Source organism: Macaca fascicularis, chromosome 19, assembly GCF_037993035.2.
Source record: "Macaca fascicularis isolate 582-1 chromosome 19, T2T-MFA8v1.1".
Taxonomy (NCBI): domain Eukaryota; kingdom Metazoa; phylum Chordata; class Mammalia; order Primates; family Cercopithecidae; genus Macaca; species Macaca fascicularis.
In genome coordinates, this window is record NC_088393.1 from 60,020,631 (window position 1) to 60,046,799 (window position 26,169).

General features: G+C 44.1%; 1 protein-coding gene across 5 annotated transcripts; it reads left to right on the forward strand.

The window, feature by feature from the left end:
• On the forward strand, positions 1–23,001 carry ZNF766 (zinc finger protein 766). Of its 5 annotated transcripts, XM_065535872.2 has the most exons (6): positions 1–45; positions 4,532–5,980; positions 8,466–8,547; positions 13,286–13,412; positions 14,467–14,595; positions 20,629–23,001. In XM_065535872.2, the coding sequence occupies exons 3-6, from the start codon at positions 8,485–8,487 to the stop codon at positions 21,759–21,761; spliced, it is 1,452 nt and encodes a 483-aa protein (XP_065391944.1). In that variant the 5' UTR covers positions 1–45; positions 4,532–5,980; positions 8,466–8,484; the 3' UTR covers positions 21,762–23,001. The 5 variants fall into 5 exon arrangements, with proteins under 5 accessions (XP_065391944.1, XP_015297488.3, XP_073880689.1 ...); XM_015442002.4 differs by lacking the exon at positions 4,532–5,980; XM_074024588.1 differs by lacking the exons at positions 4,532–5,980; positions 20,629–23,001 and adding an exon at positions 16,255–17,326.
• The last annotated feature ends 3,168 nt before the right edge of the window (positions 23,002–26,169 follow it).

Below are 26,169 nucleotides of genomic sequence, written 5' to 3' on the forward strand. Positions count from 1 at the left end.
AGACCCGGAAGTGGATGGCGTGGAGAGATGGCGCAACTGCGGCGCGTGAGTTTTCCTTTGTTTAGATTAAGTGTTCGCTTAGCGGTGCCCTCACGCTTCTGTACCCGGGATGTGGGGGGCGGTACAGACCTTGAAATCCCCGCACCGCTCCCTCCACCCCGAGTAAATTCACGCGTCCCGTCAGAATACTGGGGTTCGCTTCCCTGTGTGTTAAAATCGCCCTAGGGTTGGTTCTGTCCCCGGTGGTTCTGCCGTAGGGCCGCGTAGGCAGCTGCTTTCGCGTCGTTTTCCTGCTTAAAACCCTTCAGTGACCCCTCCGCCAGCCCCGCGCCACGTAAAGTCCCCACCTGCGAGCCCGATCCACGCCCTCCGGGTCCCGAGCCTCGCCCTTGTCGGCCCCTGGGGGCGCAGCGCCACAGCCGCAAATCGGGAGGGGCCGCGTCCTCTGCTTGTCCTGGAGATTCTGCAGACCCCACCCCTGATATGCCTGCCGCCCTAGACCTCCTTGGGCTGGACCCTTCTGTCCCCAGGCCTCTTCGCAGTCACGGCTTCTCCTGACCCTGTGTTGGGGGAGGTGGCCGGGACCTATCATAGGGCACTCAGTGTTCTTCTGTCCCAAATTCCTCCCGTTGGAAACTGTGCTCTTGAGGAGGTGGGCATTTTATTCCAGTCCCCTCCCTGTGAATGTGTAGTGAAAGAGATGGAGAGCAAGGTAGAGGAAACAGAAAAATTTAGAGAGAAAATAATGAAGGAGATCCATATCAAGACGGCAACGTAGAGGGACGGTGAGAGATTGGCAAAGTGAAAGAAGCACCCCAGGAAGTAGCAGGGAGAGAAAAGCAACTGGAGAAATGTAGAGAAAAGTTGTATTTCTAGACAGATGAAGGACTGCAAGGTAGGGAGAGGGGCAGCAAAGCGGGAGGCTCTTCAGACAAAGTTGGGGAGAGAAGGAGGGATTTGGAGCCAGGGCAGACTGAGCAGCGTGGTGCAGGGACAGCAAGAGGTGGCAGCCGGTGACAAGGAGAGCAGAGGGAGAACCACCCCAGGGATCTGGGGTTGCCAGACAGTGGGGAAAAGGGGGCATAACAGAGAAGAGGGAATTTAACAGGAGGAGCACAGATGGGAGAAGAAAGAGGCAGAAATATATGGAGATTGGAGACAATCAAAAGATTGGAGAGAAAGAGCAACAAAAGGAAAAAAATTGCAAGATGGAGCAGATCAGGTGGAAAAGAAGGAATAGAGGGAAGAAGGGGAGAAACTGGGAGAGGAGAGGGGCTCAAAATCTGGGCTCACTGCAACCTTAGCCTACTGAGTTCAAGCGATTCTCCTGCCTCAGCCTCCCTAGTAGCTGGGATTACAGGTGCCCGCCACCACACCTGGCTAATTTTGTAGTTTTAATAGAGACAGGGTTTCACCATGTTGGCCTGACTGGTCCTGAGCTCTTGAGACCTCAGGTGATCTGCCCACCTCGGCCTCCCAAAGTGCTGGGATTACAGGTTTGAGCCACCTTGCCCTGCCTCCTCACATTAATTTGGTAGAATGGTTCCCAGAACTCAGAGAAAATTTTACTTAGGTTTACTATTGGTTATGAAGGTTATGACAAAGGATATAGATGGAAGAGCCGTCCTAACAAATCAAAACAGAGGAGTGGGTTTTGGAAACCGTTAATTTTATCCGTATCTGAAGTGAGGGGCAGTCATGTGGGACTGAGTCCTTAACTGGGATCTGATTCTATCTCCAGGTAGATACTATCCAAATTGAGTTAAATTGTAGGTCATCCAGCTGGGAGTGTGCCAGAGAACTGTTCAGCAGGGGAAAAAACACGTGTACATTTCCACCTCAAACAGTAAAGGGAAGAGATCTCCAACCGGCCCACCCACCTGTCTCAGGGCCTGCGATCTCTACTCTGTAGTAACTGGGAATGGTCTGTCCCTCCCCCTGGCTGTTGCTGACCCTGCAGTTGTGCACCATGTGCCAGCCCTACTCACAATCTCAGGACAGTGTGGCATCCTTTCTCTGTGGCATCACCAATATTTACTTCAAGGGATTACTTTGGTTAGTGTACCCACGTGGAGGTATTGTCCATTAAAACACACACAGACACGCTGGCTGGGTGCGGTAGCTCATGCCTGTAATCTCAGCACTTTAGGAGGCCAAGGTGGGCAGATCACTTATGACTAGGACTTCCAGACCAGCCTGGCCAACACGGTGAAAGCCCACCTCTACTAAAAATACAAAAATTAGCTGGGCGTGGTGACGCGCACCTGTATTCCCGCTACTCGGGAGGCTGAGATAGGAGAATCACTTGAACCCTAGAGGTGGAGGTTGCAATGAGCCGACATTGCACCACTGCACTCCAGCCTGGGTGGCAAGAGTGAGACGGTGTCTCAAAAAAAAAAAAAAAAAAGGCACAGAATGAAGTCTTTATTTCTTGCTACTCCTCCATGATTAAAACAAAAAATATTCTACTAATTACATTTCTCCCTGTAGTTAGCACCCCGCTTCAATGCTCCATTTGAGAACACAGTACACTAAAATCTTGTTTATATACTCTGTCTCCAGTCTTGCCTCAAGTTCTTGATTTACCCCCTTCCAATTAAACTTTCACCTCCACCATTCCTTTGATCCTTTTTTTTCCAGACTGCACCAGTGACCTCTGTGTTTCGAAGTCCAATTTTGAATTTCCTATCCTCATCTTTTTGAGTTAGCAACATGTTGCACAGCTGATCATTCCCTGTTCTTTTTTCTTAGCTCTAAATTTATTTGATTACTTTGTTTCAGATTTTTGTCTTACCAGTTTCCTCTGCTGGTGTCTCCTGAAGCTGTCTTCTCTGAATGTGGGAGTGTTCCGTGATTTAGGTCTTTTTCATTTTTGTTTTTGTTTTTAAGACAGTCTCACCCTGTCACCCAGACTGGAGTGCCATCGTGCAATCATAGCTTCCTGCAGCCTCGAACTCCTGGCCTCAGGAGGTCCTCCTGCCCCAGCCTCCCAAGTAGCTGGGACTCTAGGTGCACACCACCACACCCGAGTAATTTTTTAATTTTTTAGTACAAACTGGGTTTCCCTATGTTGAATAGGCTTAGATCTCAAAACTCTTCTGATCTCTGTCCACACACACTACCGTTCCTTATCATCTCATCTCATGGCTTTGAACCCCATCTACCTGTCTCCATGTCCCCTGCAGACCTCTGGCCTGAGGTCTAGAAACCTGTGTTCAGTTGTCCCCTCACTTCTGCCTAACAGGCATCTCCACCTCGTATGTGCCACTTTCTGAGCTCCCCCAAATGCATTCCCTTGCAGTCCTGCACATCTCAGATGAGGGTGACCCTGTACTTCCTGGGGCTTAGCTGAACTTCTTGTCATATAGTCAAAATATGTAAGATATTACATTGTAAGTACATTAGGTTTTTTTTTTTTTTTTTTTTTTGAGATGGAGTCTTGCTCTGTCGTCAAGCTGGAGTGCAGTGGCACGATCTTGGCTCAGCGTAACCTCCGCCTCCCAGGTTCAAGCAATTCTCCTGTCTCAGCCTCCCGAGTAGCTGGGACTACAGGCATGCACCACGACGCCTGGCTAATTGTATTTTTAGTAGAGACAAGGTTTCACCATGCCGGCCAGGATGGTCTTGATCTCTTGACTTTGTGATCCGCCCGCCTTGGCCTCCCAAAGTGCTGGGATTACAGGCGTGAGGCAGCACGCCCAGCCTGTAAGTACATTAATTTAACATAAATAATTACATATTTACTAAAACAGGTGAGGAAATTTGTTGTTTCCGAAATTCCTTTGAGGTATGGGAGAAAATGTTTGCGGCCTTGTCCCTGTGTGATCTGTGCCCCAGTACCTCTCTGAGCTCACCTCCTGCCTGTGTCCCCCTCGTTCCCTCTGCTGCAGCCACACAGGCCTCTTTCCTGGAGCCAGGGTTGCTCCTGACTCAGGGCTTCTACCTGGGCTGTCCCTCTGCCTGGATATCTCTAGCCTGTCAGCTGCAGGTACAAACACCTTTTCTTCCCCAAGTCTTTGTTCTGATATTGCCTCCTTCATGGAGGCTTCTGTGTTCCTCTCCACCCCACGTTTAACACTCCAGCTACACCCTCACCCCCACTGTGGTCCACATTGCCTGCTCTGGATATTTCTTTCTGCTCCACTACCTAAATCCTGGTAACAAGACCCAAGGATAGAGCAGAGCCAGAAGGTGGGGGTGTGCTGGATTTCCGCTGTCTGAGTGGAGCTCACCCCTGGCTTCACATTGGAGTGCAGATACACGTCTTGTGCCTCCAGTCTCTTACCTGAGATTCCCATTCACATACTCAGGTTGGGCTCAGCATTAATATTTGAAGTTGATTCTACCGTAGTTGCTCCTTATCTTCCAGTGTACTTTCTGAGGTTCCAGTTACTCATGGTCAACCACAGTTTTAGTAGTCCAAGGATATTATATGGAAAGTTCCAGAAATGAAGAATTCATAAGTGTTAAATTTCTCACTCTTCTTAGTAGGATGATGCAGTCTCTCACTGTCCCACTCTGTTTTGTCCAGGACTTGAATCATCTCTTTGTCCAGTATGTCCTCCTGTACAGTCATCCCTCGGTATCACATAGGATTTGCTTCCAAGATCCCCCCCAAGATTACCCAAATCAGATGATCTGCAAGACCCTTATATAAAATTGCATAATACGGCCACATAAGGACATTTCGGTCAACAACAGACCACGCCTATGATGGTGGTCCATAAGATTACGCTGGAGCTGAAAAATTCCTGTTGCCTGGCTACCTCAGAGCAGTCATGACATCATAGTGCAGTGTTGGTGGTGATGCTGGGGGAAACAAACCTAGTGCGTTACCAGACAGCTTTAACTGGATGTGGAGGAGGATAACATTAAGAATCTCTTAGAGGTGGTTCATGAGGAATGGGTTAATGAGGAGTCATTGGAACTGATACAGGAATGCATAGCTGAAGAAGAGGCAAGAGAATAGGGAACTGGCTGGGCGTAGTGGCACACATCTGTAATCCCTGTACTTTGGGAGGCCGAGGCAGGTGGATCACTTGAGGTCAGTGGTGTCAGGAGTGGTGGCACATGCCTGTGATCCCAGCTACTCGGGAAGCTGAGGTAGGAGAATCACTTGAACCCAGGAGGCGGAGGTTGCAGTGAGCCAAGGTCGCGCCACTGCACTCCAGCCCAAGCGACAGAGTGAGACTCCATCTCAAAAAAAAAAAAAAAAGAGAATGAGCCAATAGGAAACTGAAGAAAAAGGAAGAACTCTCAAGGCAATTCACAGTTAAATATATAGCAGAAGCTTTTGCAGACCTTGACAAGCTCCTTAAAAGGTTTGAAAACATAGGCACCAACACCTAAAGATTTTCATTAATAGAAAGGAACGTCCATGATGCATTATCTGCTCATAAGAACATTTAGGAAGACAAAAGAAACAAAGCAAGCAAACTACCGTGGACTATTCTGAAAGGAGAGCTTCAGGCAGGTCTTTCAGGAGGCGTCTGGGAGAAACCATTGTTACCACAGGAGGACTTTCTGGTGGGACAAGATGTGGCACTGGAAGACAGTGACACTGATGGTCCTGACCCTGTGCAGGCCTAGGCTGATGTGTGTGTTTGTGTCTTAGTTGTTGACAAAAATGTTTAAAAAGGTTAAAAAATTGAAAACAAGAAAAAGTTTAGAGAATTAAGGTAAAAAGATAAAATATTTTTGTATAGCTGTACAACATGTTTGTGTTTTAAGCTGTTGTTGCAAAAGGGTCAAAAAGTTAAATTTAAAAGTTTGTACGGTACAACAGTTGCAATAAATAAGCTTAGTTTATTACTGAAGAAAAAAGTATTTTTTTGTGAAGTTAGCGTAGCCTAAATGTGCAGTGTATGTGCAGTGTTTATAAAGCCTGTAGTAGTGTATAGTCATGTCCTAGGCCTTCGCATTCATTCATCACTCACTGACTCACCCAGAGCAATTTCCAGTCCTGCAAGCTCCATTCATGGTAAGTGCCTTAGACAAGTGTACCATTTTTTAAACTCTTATACCAAATGACTACCGTATTTTTTTTTCTTTTATTTTTCTTTTTGGAGACAGAGTCTCACTCTGTCACCCAGGCTGGAGTGCAGTGGTGTAATCTTAGCTTACTGCAACCTCTGCCTCCTGGGTTCAAGTGATTCTCCTGCCTCAGCCTCCCGAGTAACTGGGATTACAGGCACCCATCATCATGCCCGGCTAATTTTTGTGTTTTTGGTAGAAACGGGGTTTCCCCATGTTGGCCAGGCTGGTCTCAAACTCCCTACCTCAGATGATCCACCTGCCTTGGTCTCCCAAAGTGTTGAGATTACAGGCGTGAGCCACCGTGCCTGGCCTTACTGTACCTTTTCTATATTTAGATATGTTTTGACTTACGAGTACTTAGCATTGTTACAGTTGACTGTAGTATTCAGGACATAGCATGCCCTACAGGTTTTTAGCAGTAAGCTATGTTATATATACCAGATGTGTAGTAGGCTATGCTATCTTGGTTTGTGTAAGTTCACTCTGTAATGAAATGGTCTGAAAATGTGTTTCTCAGAACATGTCCCTGTTATTAAGCAATGTGTGACTGTATTTGCATATAACCTATGCACATCCTCCCCATCCCCCCATATACTGTAAACCCAAGGGGGCCAGCCTCTCCACACCTGTGGGCGTTTCTCATCAGGTGGAAGGAGAGACTTGAGAAAAGAAAGAGACACAAAGTATAGAGAAAGAAAAGTGGGCCCAGGGGACCGGCGCTCAGCATACGGAGGACCCGCACAGGCACTGGTCTCTGAGTTCCCTCAGTATTTATTGATCATTATCTCCACCATCTTGGAGAGGGAGATGTGACAGGACAGTAGGGTAATAGTGGGGAGAGGGTCAGCGGGAGAACATGTGAACAAATGTCTCTGTGTCATAAACAATCTTAAGAAAAAGGTGCTGTGCTTTGATGTGCACATACATAAACATCTCGGTGCATTAAAGAGCAGTATTGCCACCAGCAAGTCTCACCTCCAGCCCTAAGGTGGTTTTCTCCTATCTCAGTAAATAGAACATACACTGAGACATTCCATTGCCCAGGGATGAGCAGGAGACAGATGCCTTCCTCTTATCTCAACTGCAAAGAGGCCTTCCTCTTTCACTCATCCTCCTCAGCACAGACCCTTTACGGGTGTCAGGCTGGGGGGCGGTCAGGTCTTTCCCTTCCCACAAGGCCACATTTCAGACTATCACATGGGGAGAAACCTTGGACAATACCTGGCTTTCCTAGGCAGAGCAGTGTTTGTGTCCCTGGGTACTTGAGATTAGAGAATGGCGATGACTTTTACCAAGCATACTGCCTTCAAGCAATTGTTCAACAAAGCACATCCTGCATAGCCCTAAATCCATTAAGACTTGAGTAAACACAGCACATGTCTCTGCAAGCACAGGGTCGGGGCTAGGGTTACAGATTAACAGCATCTCAAGGCAGAAAAATTTTTTTAGTACAGAACAAAATCGAGTCTCTTATGTCTACTTCTTTCTACATAGACACAGTAACAGTCTAATTTCACTTTCTTTTCCCCACAGTAAACCATCTGATTACTTGTAATACCTAATTAAATATAAGTGCTATGTAAATACTTGTTATTCTGGCTGGTTTTCTTGTATTATTTTTATTTTATATTTTTCTTTTATTGCTGTTTTATATTGGTATGTTGCTTCCTTTTTTTTTTTAATTATTTAAGTCTATAATTGGTTGAATCCTTGGATACAGACCCCATGCACTGTATACTCTGTCTGCCCATCAATCCGTTGATAGTCTTCTTTTTTGTTTTGTTTTGTTTTGTTTTTAATAGCAGTCTTTTTTATCAGATCCAATCTTTGGTATCTGAGTGGTTTTGTTTAAGTAATCCTTATTTTATTTAACATGGCCCCCAAGCACATGAGCATTGATGTTGGCAGTTTGGATATGCCAGTGAGCATCTGTCACGTGCATCCTTTACATGGAGTAGATAGGGTTTAGTACTGTTCCAAGTTCCATTCATTCAGGGTTTTGCAACATATCCCCTTGGATAAAGGGATTTTACTGTATTCTGTATCCAGCATTGAGCACCGAAGCCGTGTCCTCATTTCAGAAGGCTGAGCTCAGCCTCTGATTCACAAAGAGGTGAGGGGTACTGTGCTCCGCATGGGGTTTGGTCAGAGCCAGGTCTGTGCCCTAAAGGGAATCTGAGTCCAGCCCAGCTCCCCACTGCTGCAGTGTGTGCTCGGGCTTCTCCAGGAGGGGAGCGGGTTCTGAAGAAAGGGGCCAAAAACTCACTTGTTCTTCCTGTAGGAGTTTGTTGTCCCAGCATCAACTCTGTTGCAGTGGGCAGCAGAGGACTGTATTTCCACAGGGTGAGGTCTCCCCTATGTGTGTGGTTGTGGCACAGGAAGAAAGTATGTTCATTCTAAACCCTAAACAGCATGTTTTTGACATTCAGGATTGACTTCTAAAGAGTCATGTTATGTGAAGGAGAAGCGCAGAAGAGGAAAGCAAAGGAGTCAGGGATGCCACTTACTCAGGTAAAGTGATATTCTCAGTTGATTGTTCTGTTTCTTATTTCTTCCTGAAATGCAGAGTACTGGAGTTGAGAGTCTTCTGAGTCTCAAGTGTCCTGCCTGACAGGTTTGCTCACACTCACCCATGCCTTCCCTCAGTCCCTCTCATCTCACTTAGATTCCATCCCTCGTGACCCAGTGACATGAACTTGGGAAGAGGCGACCCTGGGCATGGGCCTGGGAAGGGCTCACACCAGGCATGGATGGGGACGGGGTGAGGGCCCCGTGGTGTCAGTGCTGTTGGGCAGCAGGGATTGTTCAGGGGTCACATCTGGATGCACTGTCAGCTCTCTGTGGACCAGGATTAGAGGAGCTGCCCACAGAAGTCACGTATTAATGTGCACAAGTACCTGGTAACTTGTGCAATAAAAAATTAGGAAGATTTTGTGCTTTTTTTTTTTTTTTTTTTTTTTTTTAAGACAAGAATCTCGCTCTGTCGTCCAAGCTGGCGTATAGTGGTGCAATCTCGGCTCACTGCAACCTCTACCTCCCAGGCTCAAGCGATCCTCCCACCTCAGCCTCTTGAGTAGCTGGGACCACAAAAGCGTACCACTATGCCCGGCAATTTTTTGAATTTTTGGTAGAGATGTGGTTTCACCATCTCCACCCACCTCAGCCTCCCAAAGTGCTGGAATTACAGGCATGATCACGCCTGGCCTTTTTTGACTTTTAGTAATAGCCATTCTGACTAATGAGATGGTATCTCATTGTGGTTTTGATTTGCATTTCTCTAATGATCAGTGATAATGAGCTTTTTTTCCATATGCTTGTTGGCTACATGTATGTCTTCATTTGATAGGTGTCTGTTCATGTCCCTTGCCCACTTTTTTCGTTTGTTTGAGAAGGAATTTCGCTCTTGTCGCCCAGGAGGGAGTGCAATGGTGCGATCTCAGCTCACTGCAACTTCTGTCTCCTGAGTTCAAGCGATTCTCCTGTCTCAGCCTCCCTAGTAGCTGGGATTACAGGCTCCTGCCAGCACACTCAGCTAATTTTTGTATTTTTTTTTGTCTTTTTTTTTTTTTTTTTCCTTTTTGTGGAGAACGGGGTCTCGCTATATTACCCAGGCAGGTGTCGAACTCCTGGGCTCAAGCTATCCTCCCGCCTCTGCCTCCCTGAGAGCTGGGATTACAGGCGTGAGCCACCGCGCCCGGCCTAATTTTTGTATTTTTAGTAGAGACGGGGTTTCACCGTGGTGGCCGGGCTGGTCTCGCAACTTCTGACCTCAGGTGATCCACCTGCCTCGGTGTCCCAAAGTGCTGGGATTATAAGCATGAGTCACTGCACCTGGCCCTTTGCCCACTTTTTTAATGGGGTTGTTTTTCTCTTGTAAATTTGTTTAAGTTCCTTGTAGATGCTGGATAGTAGACCTTTGTTAGATGCATAGTTTGCAAAAATTTTCTCCCATTCTGTAGGTTGTCTGCTCACTCTGTTGATAGTTTGTTTTGCTGTGCAGAAGCTCTTAATTGGATACTGCTTGTCAATTGTTGTTTTTGTTACGATTGCTTTTGGTGTCTTTGTCGTGAAATCTTTGCCCATTCCTGTGTCCAGGATGGTATTATCTGAGTTGTCTTCCAAGGTTTTTATAGTTTTGGGTTTTACATTGAAGTCTTTAATCCATCTTGAGTTGATTTTTGTATATCGTGTAAGGAAGGTGTCCAGCTTCAGTCTTCTGCATGTGGCTAGCCGGTTATCCAGCACTGTTTATGAAATAGGGAGTCTTTTCCCCATTGCTTGTTTTTGTCAGCTTTGTCAAAGATCAGTTGGTCATAGATGTGCGGCCTTATTTCTGAGCTGACTATTCTGTTCCATTGGTCTTTGTGCCTGTTTTTGTACCAGTACCATATTGTTTTGGTTACTGTAGCCTTGTGGTATAGTTTGAAGTTGGATAACTTGATGCCTCCAGCTTTGTTCTTTTTGCTTAGGATTGCCTTGGCTATTCAGGCTCTTTTTTGGTTGCATATGAATTTTAAAATAGTTTTTTCTAGTTCTGCAAAGAACATCATTAGGATTAGCATTCAATCTGTAAATTCTTTGGGCAGTATGATCATTTTAATTATATTGATTCTTCTTATCCATGAGCATGGGATATTTTTCCGTTTGTGTCTTCTCTGATTTCAATTTGAGCAGTGGTTTGTAATTCTCACTGTAGAGAATAATCTAAATTTTAATGGACAAAGCAGTGGGTTAGTGTAGTAGTATAAGCCTGTAATTTGAGCTTCTTGACCTTCTTGGGAGGCTGAGATGGGAGGATCTCTTAAGTTTGAGACCACCCTGGGCAATATAGTGAGACCTCACATAAATTTTAAAACAGATTATATTTATATTTTTGAAAATAGGCATTTGTGACTGGAGTTCAAGTTTCTATGTTTTTTTCATGATCTCCTTTTTTTTTTTTTTTTGAGACGGAGTCTCACTCTTTTGTCTAGGCTGGAGTGCAGTGATGTGATCTCGGCTCAGTGCAACCTCCATCTCCTGGGTTCAAACAATTCTCCTACCTCAGCCTCGCGAGTAGCTGGGATTACAGGCGCCTGCCATCAGGCCTAGCTAATTTTTGCATTTTTAGTAGAGACGGAGTTTCACCATATTGGCCAGGCTGGTCTCAAACTCCTGACCTCAGGTGATCTGCCTGCCTCAGCCTCCCAAAGTGTTGGGATTATAGGCGTGAGCCACCGTGCCCAGCCAGTCTACTTTTTTTTTTAATAGCTTAATATACAGTAATGTTTGTAAACTAAACTGAGTACTATTTATACATTTTTATTGTTGCAAACATGCTGAAATACACATTAGCAAAAATAATAATGACTGCCGGGCCGTATGTGCACCATTAGTCCCAGTTTCTTGGGAGGCTGAGAAGGTAGGATCATTTGAGATCAGGAGTTCAAAGCTGTACTGTGCTGTGATTACTCACTGCACCCCAACCTGAACAACATAGCAAGACCTGGTCTGTAAGATTTTTTTTTTAAAAAGATGACAAATGTCATCTAAAAAATAGTCATTGAGAGACAACTCTTTATTTAATTTATATGTAAAGTGCATATGTTTATTACTTTATAAGCTAAGTGTGTGTAAGTGTGTACCTGTGATGTGTTTGCATGAGTGCATGGATAAGCAAGCCTATAGTTAAGGTACAACATCATTTTATATGAATTTTTAAATTTTAATTTAAATTTTATTTTTTATTTTTTTGAAACAGAGTCTCGCTCTGTCGCCCAGACTGGAGTGCAGTGGCGTGATCACGGTTCACTGCAGCCTCCGCCTCCCGGGTTCAAGTGATTCTCCTGCCTCAGCCTCCCGAGTAGCTGGGACTACAGGCGTGCGCCGCCACACCCAGCTAATTATTATATTTTTAATAGAGATGGGGTTTCACCGTGTTGGCCAGGATGGTCTTGATCTCCTGACCCCGTGATCTGCCCGCCTTGGCCTCCCAAAGTGGTGGGATTACAGGCGTTAGCCAATACTTTTGGCCATGTGTGTTGGCTCACGCCTGTAATCCCAGCACTTTGGGAGGCCGAGGCGGGCATATCACCTGAGGTCGGGAGTTTGAGACCAACCTGACCAATGGAGAAACGCTGTCTCTACTAAAAATACAAGATTAGCTGGGTGTGGTGGCACATACCTGTAATCCTAGCTACTCGGGAGGCTAGGCAGGAGAATCCCTTGAACCTGGGAGGCAGAGGTTGTGGTGAACTGAGATCACACCATTGCACTTGAGCCTGGGCAGCGAGAGCAAAACTCCATGTCAAAAACAAAAAATTTATATTTTTGAACAGTTGAAATTACATCTGAAATACTTTCCATGACCTTATAAGTGTTCTACACTATTGGGCCGGGCACGGGGCTCATGCCTGTAATCCCAGTGTTTTGGGAGGCCGAGAAGGGTGGCTCACATGAGGTCAGGAGTTCAAGACCAGCCTGGCCAACCAGGGTTTGGTGAAACCCTGTCTCTACTAAAAATATAAAAATTAGCCAGGTATGATGGCGCATGCCTATAATCCTAGCTGCTCGGGAGGCTGAAGCAGGAGAATTACTTGAATCTGGAAGGCAGAGGTTGCAGTGAGCGGAGATCGCGCCACTGCACTCCAGCCTGGGTGACAGACTGGAGACTCTGTCAAAAAAAAAATGTGTTCTACACTATCACATTAATGAGTTAATGACAGTAAGAATAGTAATGTATTACGAGGAGGATACGTGTATATGCATATATAATGACCTTTTATGCAGATTTAGGTTTTTGTTCATGAACTTAACTTTACTCAGGTAATTGTCAGTTTACTTTTGATGCTGATCTGTTACTTAACAGTTTGATTCTTTAGGTTTGATTCTAATGCCCAGACACAAAATTAACCCACAGTTATCTCTATAGAAGTGTTAGGTATTATGTTCAACACACCAACTGATACGCATTATCTACCTGAGCTAGAATACAAGTAGTTGGTGTCTTCAGAGACACTTGTATTCTAGCTCAGGTAGATACTGAATGGAAAATCTACACTGCTTTAAAGACTATCATAACTTTTTGTGGAAAAGTATAATAAAACTCAATCACAGACACATAACTAGCTCAAAAATACCTTAATGTGGATATGTCAGAATGTTCACATCAGCACTTCAGTTGAGTCAATCCTTACAACCTTCTTCTCGTTTTGTGTGAACATAATTACTCTCTCCATACCCTGTTGGTCAAATGCATCTTTCATTTTAGGGACACTTGACATTCAGGGACGTGGCCATAGAATTCTCTCAGGAGGAGTGGAAATGCCTGGACCCTGTGCAGAAGGCTTTATACAGGGATGTGATGTTGGAGAACTACAGGAACCTGGTCTCCCTAGGTAAGGATAATGCCCCTCAGAAGTTGGGGTCTGCCCTTAGTATCTCTGCATTTTCCCTTGTGTGCCTCTTGGGAGCCCCTGCATTGCTTGACTGAGATTGAAACCCTGTTGACTTGGCTGGGCGCAGTGGCTCATGCCTCTAATCCCAGCACTTTGGGAGGCCGAGGTGGGTGGATTGCTTGAGGTCAGGAGTTCGAGACCAATCTGACCAACATGATGAAACCCCATCTCTACTAAAAATACAAAAATTAGCCAGGCATGGCGGCATATGCCTGTAATCTCAGCTACACGGGAGGCTGAGACAAGAGAACTGCTTGAACCCAGGAGGCAGAGGTTGCAGGGAGCTGAGATCATGCCACTGCATTCCAGCCTGGGCAACAGAGCAAGATTCTGTCTCAAAAAAAAAAGAAAGCCTGTTGACTCAGAAATGAAAAGCTCCCGTATACTTTCTGGACTTGAAATGCCCCCTTTCTTCAGATCTTCTGTCTCCTTCATGATGCACCTTTGGGTTGGTACCTGGGCTTACGTGTGTGTAAAACCTTATGACAAACTTTTAAAATATCCAGTTCCCTGTTTTCTACCCCTGTGATTTTGATTCTGTAGTTCTTGGAAGAGAGTTCGATATCCAATTATTACAGGGTTCCCTAAGCATTCAGAAGGAGACACTCTGTGGGTGAATTTGTGAAACGTTTTTCTTGAAATCTTGATTAGTTTTTTTTTGTTTTTTAATTTATAGTAGAATGACTTATAATCCTTTGAGTATATACCCAGTAATGGGGTTGCTGGGTCAAATGGTATTTCTGGTTCTAGATCCTTGAGGAATTGCCACATTGTCTTCCACAATGATCGAACTAATTTACACTCCCACCAACAGTGTAAAAGCGTTCCTGTTTCTCCACATTGTCTCCAGCATCTGTTGTTTCCTGACTTTTTAATGATCGCCGTTCTAACTGGCGTAAAAGGATTAATTTTTAATATCGTCTCTCCTGCCTAAACAGAGGGCTTGGATTTTGGAGACATCACAGCACATCTTGATTCTTTCTTTTATAAACAGGGATATGTCTTCCTGATCTGAGTATTATCTCCATGATGAAGCAAAGGACAGAGCCCTGGACTGTGGAGAATGAAATGAAAGTAGCAAAAAATCCCGTTAGGTGGGAAGGTATCAAAGATACCAACACAGGTAAGAGCTCAGATGGACAGAGTGGAAGCCACACTTTTTTTTTTTTTTTTTTTTTGACACAGTCTCTGTCCCCCACGCTGGAGTTCAGTGGCCATCACAGCTCACTGCAGCCTTGAACTCCTGGGCTTCAGCAGTCCTCCTGCTTTGGCCTCCCAAAGTGATGTGATTATAGGCACGTGCCCCATGCCTACCAGAGCCACACTATTAAATAGTGTTTGGGAAACTCTCTGTAAGTGGGAGAACTATGTGGAGAAATAGGAGTTGAAATCCTGTGAGTTCTTAAGAGAAATCTTTCTTGACCCGCACCTGTCACCACGTCCTTTATTTATTTATTTGCTTCTTTATTTATTCAGAAAGAGAGTCTCGCTCTGTCTCCGGGCTGGAGTGCAGTGGTGCGATCTCAGCTCACTGCAACCTCTGCCTCCTGGATTCAAGTGATTCCCCTGCCTCAGCCTCCCGAGTAGCATGCCCAGCTAATTTTTGTATTTTTAGTAGAGACGGGATTTCACCTTGTTAGCCAGGATGGTCTCAGTCTCTTTACCTCGTGAGCTGCCCACCTCGGCATCCCAAAGTGCTGGGATTATGGCGTCAGCCACTGCGCCCAGCCCACCCTTTCATTTAAATGTGTAATCGTTTTATGTTTTTGCCCTCCAGTGTTACTGCAGCCCAAACAGAAGCAAAATCAAAGCCTTTTATCATGATGGACAATATCCTGTCATGTGGCTTGTGTCAACTCTTTAGTTCCTTGATTCTGCGGGCAAAGGGGGTGCCATTGCAAAGGAGTTTCTTTCCCCTGTGGTCTCTTTCTGTATGGGATTTTATCTGTTGCTCAGTTCTCTGTCCTTATACATCAGAGCTGAGGTCCGCATAGACCTGCCTCCTTGACTTTTTCATGATCCGCCCATTTCCTGTATTGGGAAGACCTGATGGGGAGAAGGGAAAACATAGGTTGTTGTCTTTTGCTTCTGGGGCCTGGAAACTGCATAGAGCTGTTTCAAGCCCACTTTGCCTGTTCTGGTCTGTTTGAGGTGGGAAAAAGTCAGTGATTTTCCTACTCTCACATGCTGCTTGGCACAGAATGCTTCATTTCTGGTCACCAAAATGTGTGGAGATTTCTCCCCACCAAAAACCAGTTTTGGGGTTTCCTGCAATTCATTCGTGACACTGTGTACCTGAGTTAGAGTCGCATCCCACAGGGTAAGGGTTGAGTTCCCAAGCCTGTCCCCCACCTAAGCCACCAGTTGCCAGTAGTGGGTAGTCACCTTTCCACCTGACCAGCCACAAGTCAGGGTTCCCTTGACCCCCTTCTTCTGTTTGGTTACTTTGCTAGGGTGGCTCACAAAACTCAGTGAAACACTTCGTTATGTTCATTGCTTCATGATGAAGGATGTTTCCAAGGATACAGATGGACAGCCAGATGAGGAGATTCACAGGGTAGGCACGTGGGGAGATTCACTGGCTGTGCCATCCTCCAGTCCCACCGCATGTGTTCAGCATTTGCAAGCTCTCAGGAATTTTTATGGAGGCTTCATTACATAGACATGATTGATATTAACTCAGTCTCCAGCCCCTGTACCCTTCCTGGAGGATGGTGGTTGGTGCTGACAATTCCATGCTTCTAACCATGGCCTGGTCTTTCTGGGCTTTCTATATCTGCAGATACAGAAACCATGGATATGAAGGCCAATAGTAAGGGACTTGAGCATCACACATTTGGTATCTTAGGGTTTTTTAGCACAAAACTCGCAAACCATGTTTTTCCTCTGCTCTCACACCACCGCAATTACCAACACAGAAGAAGACTTCTCTGACCAAAGGTGTGGGGATTTTTCCCCATATACCAAGCAGCAGACAGCAGCTGGGTGTCCTCCAACTCACTTCCAACACTACCTGGAGATAGGGCCAGGTCCCACAGGTTTAGGGCTCAGTCTCCAAGACTTGCCCCACTTCCCACTAGTTGCAAGTCTGGGTCCCCAGAACTTCTGACCAACTGGCTTCCAGTTGAGGTTTCCACGATCCCCTCTTTGGGCCCAATTAATTTGTTGGAGCAGCTCACAGAAACACTGACGTTTACCAGTTTATTATGAAGGATATTGCAAATGATACAAATGAAGGGACATATGGGACAGGTATGGGGGAAGAACTGTGGAACTTCCATGCCCTCCCTGGGCGTGCCACTCTGTAGGAAACCGCCATGTGTTCCGACATCCTGAAGCTCTTGGAACCTAATCCTCTTGGGTTTTGATGGAAGCTTTGTGACATCAGCATTCCTTCCCCCAGCGTATACAGCAGGACCCTCTCTGGGGAGGTCGTAAGACCAGCAATCAGAAAGGTGGGGGGGAAGTTATAGAATCCTGCCTTAGAGCAGGTGAAAGGAGAGGAGGAGAAGGTTGGAGAGGTTATTTTTCTTAAGGCCTGCACACAAGGCCTAAGCCAACATAACCAAAGACTGCAGCAAGGGCTATGGGAGTTATGAGCCAGGAACTGCGGACAAAAACCAATGTATGTGTGTATCATAACACCACACAGAGGAGCCTGGAACGTGTCCTCCCTGGATACCTAGGGAGGTATTCTGAATAGAAATAATGATGTGTGCCCAGTCAGTAATCAGTGAAAGAGAGCTAATAAGCACAAGTGGGTACCACTGCACTTAGATGACTTAAGACCAGAAAGTCAAGAAAGACCTGGATCCCGGAAGCCCTCAATTAAAAAAAAAAAAAAAAAGAAAGAATCCCAGCGGACTTTTTTTTTCCCCCCTAATTATAAAGGAAAAGCCTTCATTCTTTCAATATTGAGTATGTTACCTTTCGGCTTTTTATATATGGCCTCTATTAAGCAGGTTCCTTGTATTCCTAGTGTGTTGAGTGTTGTTTTCTTTTTCTTTTGAGGGGGTGTCTCTTGCTGTCATGATCTCGATCTTGGCTCACTGCAACCTCTACCTCCCAGGCTCAAATGGTCCTCCCACCTCAACCGCCTGAATAGCTGTGACCAAGGCCACGCGCTTGGCTGATTTTTGTATTTTTTGTAGAGGTGGAGTTTCGCTATGTTAGCCAGGCCGGTCTGGAATTCCTGATCTCAAGTGATCCCCCCATCTTGGCCTTCCAAAGTATTTGGATCATAGGCATGAGCCTGGCAAGTGTTTTTATCATAATGATTGCTGAGGTTTTTCAAATGTTTTTCTGCATCAGCTGAGATTATTGCATGGATTTCTTTTTCTTTATTCTGTTATTGTGGGGTTTTACATGGACTGATGTTCCAAAGTTGCATCCTTCTTGTATTCCTGAAATAAATTTTGCTTGGTCATGAGGTGTGATCCATTTTACTACGCTGCTAAATTTATTTTGCTACCATTTGGTTGAGGATTTTTGCATTAGATTAATCAGTAATATTGCTCTGCAGTTTTGTTTTGTTTTGTTTTAAGATGGAGTCTCACTCTGTGGCCCAAGCTGGAGTGCAGTGGTGTGATCTCGGCCCACTGCAGCCTCCACCTCCTGGGCTCAAGTGATTCTCCTCTCTCAACCTCCCAAGTAGCTGAGACTACAGGTACCTCTCACCATACCCGGGTAACTTTTATATTTTCAATAGAGACGGTTTCACTATGTTGGCCAAGCTGGTCTCGAACTCCTGACTTCAGGTGATCTGCCTGCCTCAGCCCCCCTAAGTGCTGGGATTACAGGTGTGAGCCACTGTGCCCAGCCTGCCCTGCGGTTTTCTTTAGGGCCTTTGCCTCTGCTTTCAAGGTAACACCGGCCTCACTGAATGAGTGTAGAAGTGGTTCTCCTCATCAAGCTTATGGCATGTTTTGAGGAGGATTAGTGTTAAATCTTTTTCAATATTTGATAGAATTTTACACTGAAGTCATCTGGTCCATTGCTGTTTTAGTTGGTAGGTATTTGATAACTGATTCGGTCTTCTTATTTGTTACTGGTGTGTTTAGATTTTCTACTTCTTCATCGTTAAGTCTTGGTAAGTGGTGTCTATCTACAAATGTATCCATTTTTTTCTTGGTTATCATATTTTTTGTTATGTAATTGTTGAGTCTCATTTAACTTCCATTTTTATTTGTATAGACTTGTTTGTAATGTCCTCTTTTACCTTTCTCATTGTAGTTTTTTCGGTCGTATGCTTCATGTTTCTTTTTTCTAGTTTATCTAGGTAAGGATTTGTCAGTCTTATTCAAAGTGTGAACTCTTACTTTCCTGACTTTCTCTAGTGCTTCTCTGCTGTTTTCTTTGTTTTATAACCTTTATTTTTTCTTTCTGCTATCTTTGTGTTCATTTTTTTCTTTTTCATTTTTTTTTAGACGGAGTCCTGCTCTGTCACCCAGGCTGGAGTGCAGTGGTACGATCTCAGCTTACTGCAACCTCTGCCTCTCAGGTTCAAGCAATTCTCCTGCCTCAACCTCCCAAGTAGCTGGGACTATGGGCGCACGCCACCATGCCCGGCTAATTTTTTGAATTTTAGTAGAGATGAGGCTACATCGTGTTGCTCAGGCTAGTCTTGAAATCCTGAGTTCAGGCAGTCCGCCTGCCTGGGCCTCCCAAAGTGCTGGGATTATAGACGTAAGCCGCTGCGCCCAGCCATGTTCATGTTTTTCTTTTTGAGGTATAAAGTTAGGTTTTTTTATATGTTATTTTATTCTAGTTTAGTTATTTATTTTTTAAGAGATAGGGTCTCACTGTGTCACTTAGGCTTGAGTGCAGCGGCATGATTATAGATCCTGGGATCCAGTGATGATCTCACTTTAGCCTCCTGAGTAGTTGGGACTACAAGCACACGACACTGTGCCTCACTAATTAAAACAGGAATGTATTTTATTTTATTTATTTTGTTTAGAGATAGGGGATCTTACTTTGTTGCCTAGGCTGGTCTGCAACTCCTGGCTTCAAGAGATCCTCCCACCTCAGCCTCCCAAAGTGCTGAGATTACAGGTGTGAGCCACCCAGCCATTTCTTTATTTTTCATGTATGCATACATCATTACAATATCCCTTCCAGCACTATTTTTGTTGCATTTCATGAGTTCTGCTGTGTTATATTTATATTTTCTTTTATATCAAGATATTTTCTAATTTTCCTTTTATTTTTATTTATTTATTTACTTTTATTTATTTATTTTGAGATGGAGTCTCACTCTGTCGCCCAAGGTGGAGTGCAGTGTGCAGTGGCGTGATCTTGGCTCACTGCAACCTCCGCCTCCCGGGTTCAAGTGATTCTTCTCCTGCCTCAGCCTGCTGAGTAGCTAGGATTACAGGCACACACACCGTCATCACACCCGGCTAATTTTTTTTTTTTTTTTTTTTTTTTGTATTTTTAGTAGAGTCAGGGTTTCACCATGTTGGTCAGGCTGGTCTTGAATTCCTGACCTCATGATCCACCTGCCTTGGCCTCCCAAAGTGCTGGGATTACAGGCGTGAGCCACCGCACCCGGCTTTTATTTTTATTTTTTGGAAACGTAGTCTCATTCTATCACTCAGGCTGGAGTGCAGTGGCATAGTCTCAGCTCACCGCAACCTCTGCCTCCCAGGTTCAAGCAGTTCTCCTGCCTCAGCTTCCTGAGTAGCTGGGATTACAGGCACATGCCACCATACTTGGCTAATTTTTGTATTTTTAGGTGGAGATGGGGTTTCACCATGTTGGCCAGGCTGGTCTCGAACTCCTGACCTCAAGTGATCCACCCGCCTCGCCCTTCCAAAGTGCTGGGATTACAGCCACCGCACCTGGCCTATGCAGCTGCTCTTAAGTGTCTTATTTTCCCTGAGAGGCTCATCCTGCTTTTTCTTAGAAGCTTTCAATTTCTGTTGTATTTTTTTGCTCATAATCCCTCTCAAACTCAGCTGACTCCTGCAGATTCCCCACTGCTCAGTGCATCACCCCACCTTTTGAGTTTTCTCCACTGCCAGTGTGATAATACGAAGTATGCTGATATTTCTTCTAGTGTCTAAGTCAGATGAGGCAGATTCCAGTCCCTCCGTCAGGGTCTAAACATACCAGAACCATGGGTTCCAATTACACTCTTTACTTGCTTTCCTAGGGAGGTGCTGTGCAATGAGAAGCAAAGCAGGAAACAAGCCTATTACGAATCAACTTGGATTATCCTTTCAGTTACCTCTGCCAGAACTGGAGATATTTCAAGGTGAAGGGAAGATTTATGAATGTAATCAAGTTGAAAAGTTCATCAGCCACAGTTCTTCAGTTTCACCACTTCAAATATTTTATTCTGGGGTCAAAACCCACATTTTTTATAAACACAGGAGTGATTTTGTTGATTTTCCATTGCTGTCACAAGAACAGAAAGCACACATTAGGAGAAAACCTTACGAATGTAATGAGCAGGGCAAGGTCTTCAGAGTGTCTTCAAGCCTTCCTAATCATCAAGTAATCCACACTGCAGATAAACCTAACAGATGTCATCAATGTGGGAAAGCCTTCAGGTACAAGTCAGGCCTTGCAGAACACTGGAAAATTCGTCCGGGAGAGAAACCTTACAAATGTAAAGAATGTGGCAAGCTCTTCAATCGAATTGCATACCTTGCACGACATGAGAAACTGCATACTGGAGAGAGTCCTTACAAATGTAATGAGTGTGGCAAGGTCTTCAGTCGTATTACATACCTTGTACGACATCAGAAAATTCATACTGGAGAGAAACCTCATAAATGTAACGAATGTGGCAAGGTTTATAGTAGCAGTTCATACCTAGCACAACATTGGAGAATTCATACAGGAGAGAAACTTTACAAATGTAATAAATGTGGCAAAGAATTTAGTGGACATTCAAGCCTCACCACCCATCTGTTAATCCACACTGGAGAGAAACCTTACAAATGTAAAGAATGTGACAAGGCTTTTAGGCACAAGTTCTCCCTAACAGTTCATCAGAGAAATCATAATGGAGAGAAACCTTACAAATGTCATGAATGTGGCAAAGTCTTCACTCAAGTTTCACACCTTGCACGACATCAGAAAATTCACACTGGAGAGAAACCTTACAAATGTAATGAGTGTGGCAAAGTCTTCACTCAGAATTCACACCTTGCAAATCATCAGAGAATCCATACTGGAGAGAAACCTTACAAATGCCGTGTGTGCGGTAAGGTCTTTAGGCACAGCTCATGGCTTGTACAGCATCAGAGAAGCATTCATGAGAGAGTCCTTACAAACTGAGTTTGGCAAACTCTATCATGAGTTCTAGCATTAATCAACATCCAAGAGTCCATACTAGAAAGAAATCATTTAAATATACTATCTATGGCACAGGCTGTATCGACACCTACCAAATCAGTAGACATCAAAACATTCGTCTTTGGTGAAACCACACAAATGGATGGTGTGTGCCAAGGCTAACAAGTCAAAATCTGTTGAACCTGATGATATGATGTGTATAAAGGGTGCAAGGACACGTGGAAATGGTCTGTTATATTCGGGTTATTAAAAATGTAATTATTTGGATTTGAAAGGCCAGGTGCAGTGGTTCATGCCTATAATCTCAGCACAATAGAAAACCAAGACAGGAGGGTCACTTGATGCCATGAGATCAAGATCAGCATGGGCTACGTAGCAAGGCCTATCTCTACAAAGTAAAAAACCCAAGCCCTTGGCATGTGTCTGTAGTTCCAGCTACTCGAGTGGCCAAAGCAAGAGGATTGCTCAAGCCCAGGAGTTTGAGAGTTTGAGCAGTGAGCTCTGATCTTGCCATTTGTACTCCACCTTGGGTGACAGAACGAGTCCCTGTCTCAAAAGAAAGCAAAAAAAAAGGCTAGTTTTTATGACTTCAACCTGAACTTTGAAATCTCTTCATGTGCCTTCCCTACAGGCCTTTCACTGTGGTCTCTGGGAAAGAATCAGTCAGATGACAGGGCTGACTTCATTAGCTGAGGAGCGTTTCTATCCAATTTCCTGGAAGAATAAGGACTCTTCCTTTTCAGATTAAAGATTGTCTGATTTAGAGGCCATGGAGATGGACAGAGAAGAACAAAACCGTGATGGTAGTCATCATGTTTATTGCAGTTAGCACACTATTTTCCTGACGGGCACAGTGCTGCTGTGCTCTACAAGTGACCATGAAATACAGCATGCCATGACTTTAGGACACAGGGATTTTTATGGGAAGAGAGTCAAGTCATTAGGGACTGATTACGTAGTAGAGACAATGCAGGGGAAATGGTGGCCACCTTCTCCATTGAATAGCAATAGCTCCTGTTTAGCAAAGACTGATTAAAAAGTACTCTTATTTTTGAAATGGAAGAGAGAACAGTTACATCAGAGTAGAGAGTTTAATCAAAACTACCAATGGAACATGTTCTTGAGTAGGATTCATGTTTAACTGCTGGCATAATTTGCTTCTGTTTGATTTAGAATGTCCATAGTTCTCATGTTTGGAACAATAAAGTTGAAATTTTCCAAAGTGTGAATGATTCACCTTCTTTCTACCATATTGTTTATCTCAGGAGGATACTTTATAGCAGACAATAATGAGGCACCATTAGCATTTTATTTTTATTTTTTTATTATACTTAAAATTCTAGGGTACATGTGCACAACATGCAGGTTTATTACCTAGGTATACATGTGCCATGTTGGTTTGCCACACCTGTCAACTCGTCATTTACATTAGGTATTTCTCCTAATGCTATCCCTCCCCAAGCCCGCCACCTCCCGACAGGCCCCGGTGTGTGATCTTTCCCGCCCTGTGTCCAGGTGTTCTCATTGTTCAGTTGCCACCTATGAGTGAGAACATGGCGTGTTTGGTTTTCTGTCACTGTGATAGTTTGCTGAGAATGATGGTTTCCAGCTTCATCTATGTCCCTGCAAAGGACGTGAACTCATCCTTTTTATGGCTGCATAGTATTCCTTTTTTTTTTTTTTTTTCTGAGATGAAGTTTTGCTCTGTTGCTCAGGCTGGAGTGCAGTGGCACGATCTTGGCTCACTGCAACCTCTGCCTCCCGGGTTCAAGCGATTCTCCTGTCTATGCCTCCCAAGTAGCTGGGATTACAGGCATACACCACCACACCTGGCACATTTTTTGTATTTTTAGTAGAGATGGGGTTTCACCATGTTGGCCAGGCTGGTCTCGAACTCCTGACCTCAGGTGATCTGGCTGCCTTGGGTTCCTAAAGTGCTAAGATGATAGGCGTGAGCCACCATACCTGACCAGGATTTTTAAGGTTGAAGCATCCACAACAATTTTGTGTGTGAAATGAAATGACATACACTTTTGGGTATATATACTTAGGTAAGTATGATTTTGGGTAATACTTAGTACTGAAGTTATTCTCTCTACTCTTTGTTTTTGTTTTTTGTTTCGTTTGTTTTGTGATGGAGTTTCGCTCTTATTGTCCAGGCTGGAGTTCAATGGTGTGATATTGGCTCACCACAACTTCCGCCTTCCAGGTTCAAGCGATTCTCCTGTGTCAGCCTCTCGAGTAGCTGGGATTACAGTCATATGCTACCATGCCTGGCTAATTTTTTATTTTAGTAGAGAGAGGGTTTCTCCATGTTGATGAGGCTGGTCTCAAACTCCTGACCTCAGGTGATCTGCTCACCTCGGCCTCCCAAAGTGCTGGAATTATAGGTGTGAGCCACCGCACTTGGCTTACCTCTCTACTCTGCCGTAAGATGCTTATGTGGATAAAGTGAAAAATCACATAACAGCGCAACTTCATCATCAACTTCATCAACACCCTCTGTGTTCATCATTGTTGATGAACATGCACTGTATTATGTTTCTATGTGCCTTTTTCTTTTCTTTTTTTTTTTTTTTAGTAGAGACGGGGTTTCACCGTGTTAGCCAGAATGGTCTCGATCTCCTGACCTCATGATCCACCCGTCTCGGCCTCCCAAAGTGCTGGGATTACAGGCTTGAGCCACCGCACCCGGCCCTCTATGTGCCTTTTTCTTGTGTGCTAAATAAGACCTGTGGCAAGCACCTTCATTTTCAGGAAGCAAAAACACAGATACAGTAATGTGGAAAATAGGACAAAGTGTGGACTTCAGGATGAAAATATTGTAACAATATTGCTATTGACCTTGTAGTGCTCAGTGACATAATTTGAAAATATTAATGTTCAGAAATGTTCTCTTAAGGATGAACATACAGAATGGGAATTTTGTTTTCCTTTGGTAGATTAACTAGAAACTTCATATTTTCGCCCTCATAACATTTTTGGTTATTTGAACTTTTGATCACTCTTCTGGAACTGCTTTGACATCCACCTGAAGTTTGGTTCGGATTTTGAGAATGATGATGCCATTCAGTAACGTGATCTGAAAATGTTTACCCATAATGAGGCTTTCTGGGGAGAGCAGGGTAGACTTCCCCAGCTGGTTCAAAAATGACTTTAGGGAATCGGCACAGGTGACTGGCTTGGGGTAAGATGATTGTTAAGGGATATGGCTGGGGCAGGGGTGCCCACTTGTGGTGTGAACTTCCAGCTGGTGCCAAAGGAGTGGGCACTGAGGATTTTTCAGTTGGCCAGATGGGCAGAATAGGAAGAGGGAGTGCAGAGGTGTCAAAGGCGTTAGTGTTCAGACATCACAAAATGCAGTCAAGTCTAGTACAACACTGAATGTTTCCTCTGGAACTCCTGCCATCTTGGTTAGGAAAGACCCCAAATTTTCTTCATGATAATATCTTATGTTCCTTTTATAGCTACAGATGCAAGTCTCATTGTACAATATGATTGTTGAAAATGCTTGTGAATTATTTTGTAGTAAAATTGCCTAAGTTACTTTTTACAGTAGACAATGAAAATTATTGTGTGGAAGGGTTTATAATATAATGTATTATATAATATGATTTATTAAAATATATTTATTATAAATATATTACTAGAAGGGCATTTCTCTAAAAACTATGGAAATGTCATTTTCCCATTATAGCATTAAGCAATATATTCTATGGTTCATTTTCAACTCTAATAAAATTATATTTTGTCTTTATGTGTATATATATATATACACACACACATTTTTTTTTTTTTTTTTTACTTTTTTCTTTTTCTACACATTGCATCCAGATGCTATGCTTGTATTTTTTTCTTTGAGACAGAGTCTTGCTCTGTCACCCAGGCTGGAGTGCAGTGGCGTGATCTTGGCTCACTGCAGCCTCCACCTCCTGGGCTCAAGTGATTCTCCTGCCTCAGCCTCCCGAAGAGCTGGGATTACAGATGTGCAACATCACCACACCTGGCTAATTTTTGTATTTTTAATAGAGATGGGGTTCACCATGTTGGCCAGGCATGGTCTTGAACTCCTGACCTCAGGTGACCCGCCTACCTCAGCCTCCCAAAGTGCTGGGATTACAGGCATGAGCCACTGCGCCTGGCCAGATGCTGTGCTTAATACATTTTTTCCCAGTGTCACTGTAGTAAAACTTTAGGGGACACAAAAATGAGACTGTTGTTTAGAGACAATATTTTGTGACAAGAGTATGCACAAGACAATGGCAGGTATAAACGTTTTATGGTAAATATGAAAAAGGAAAAATGCTTTCATTATATTAGAGGACTTGAAATAACGTGAAGTGATTTCAACCCTTTATTTATTTATCTTAATATTTATTTATTTTTTTGA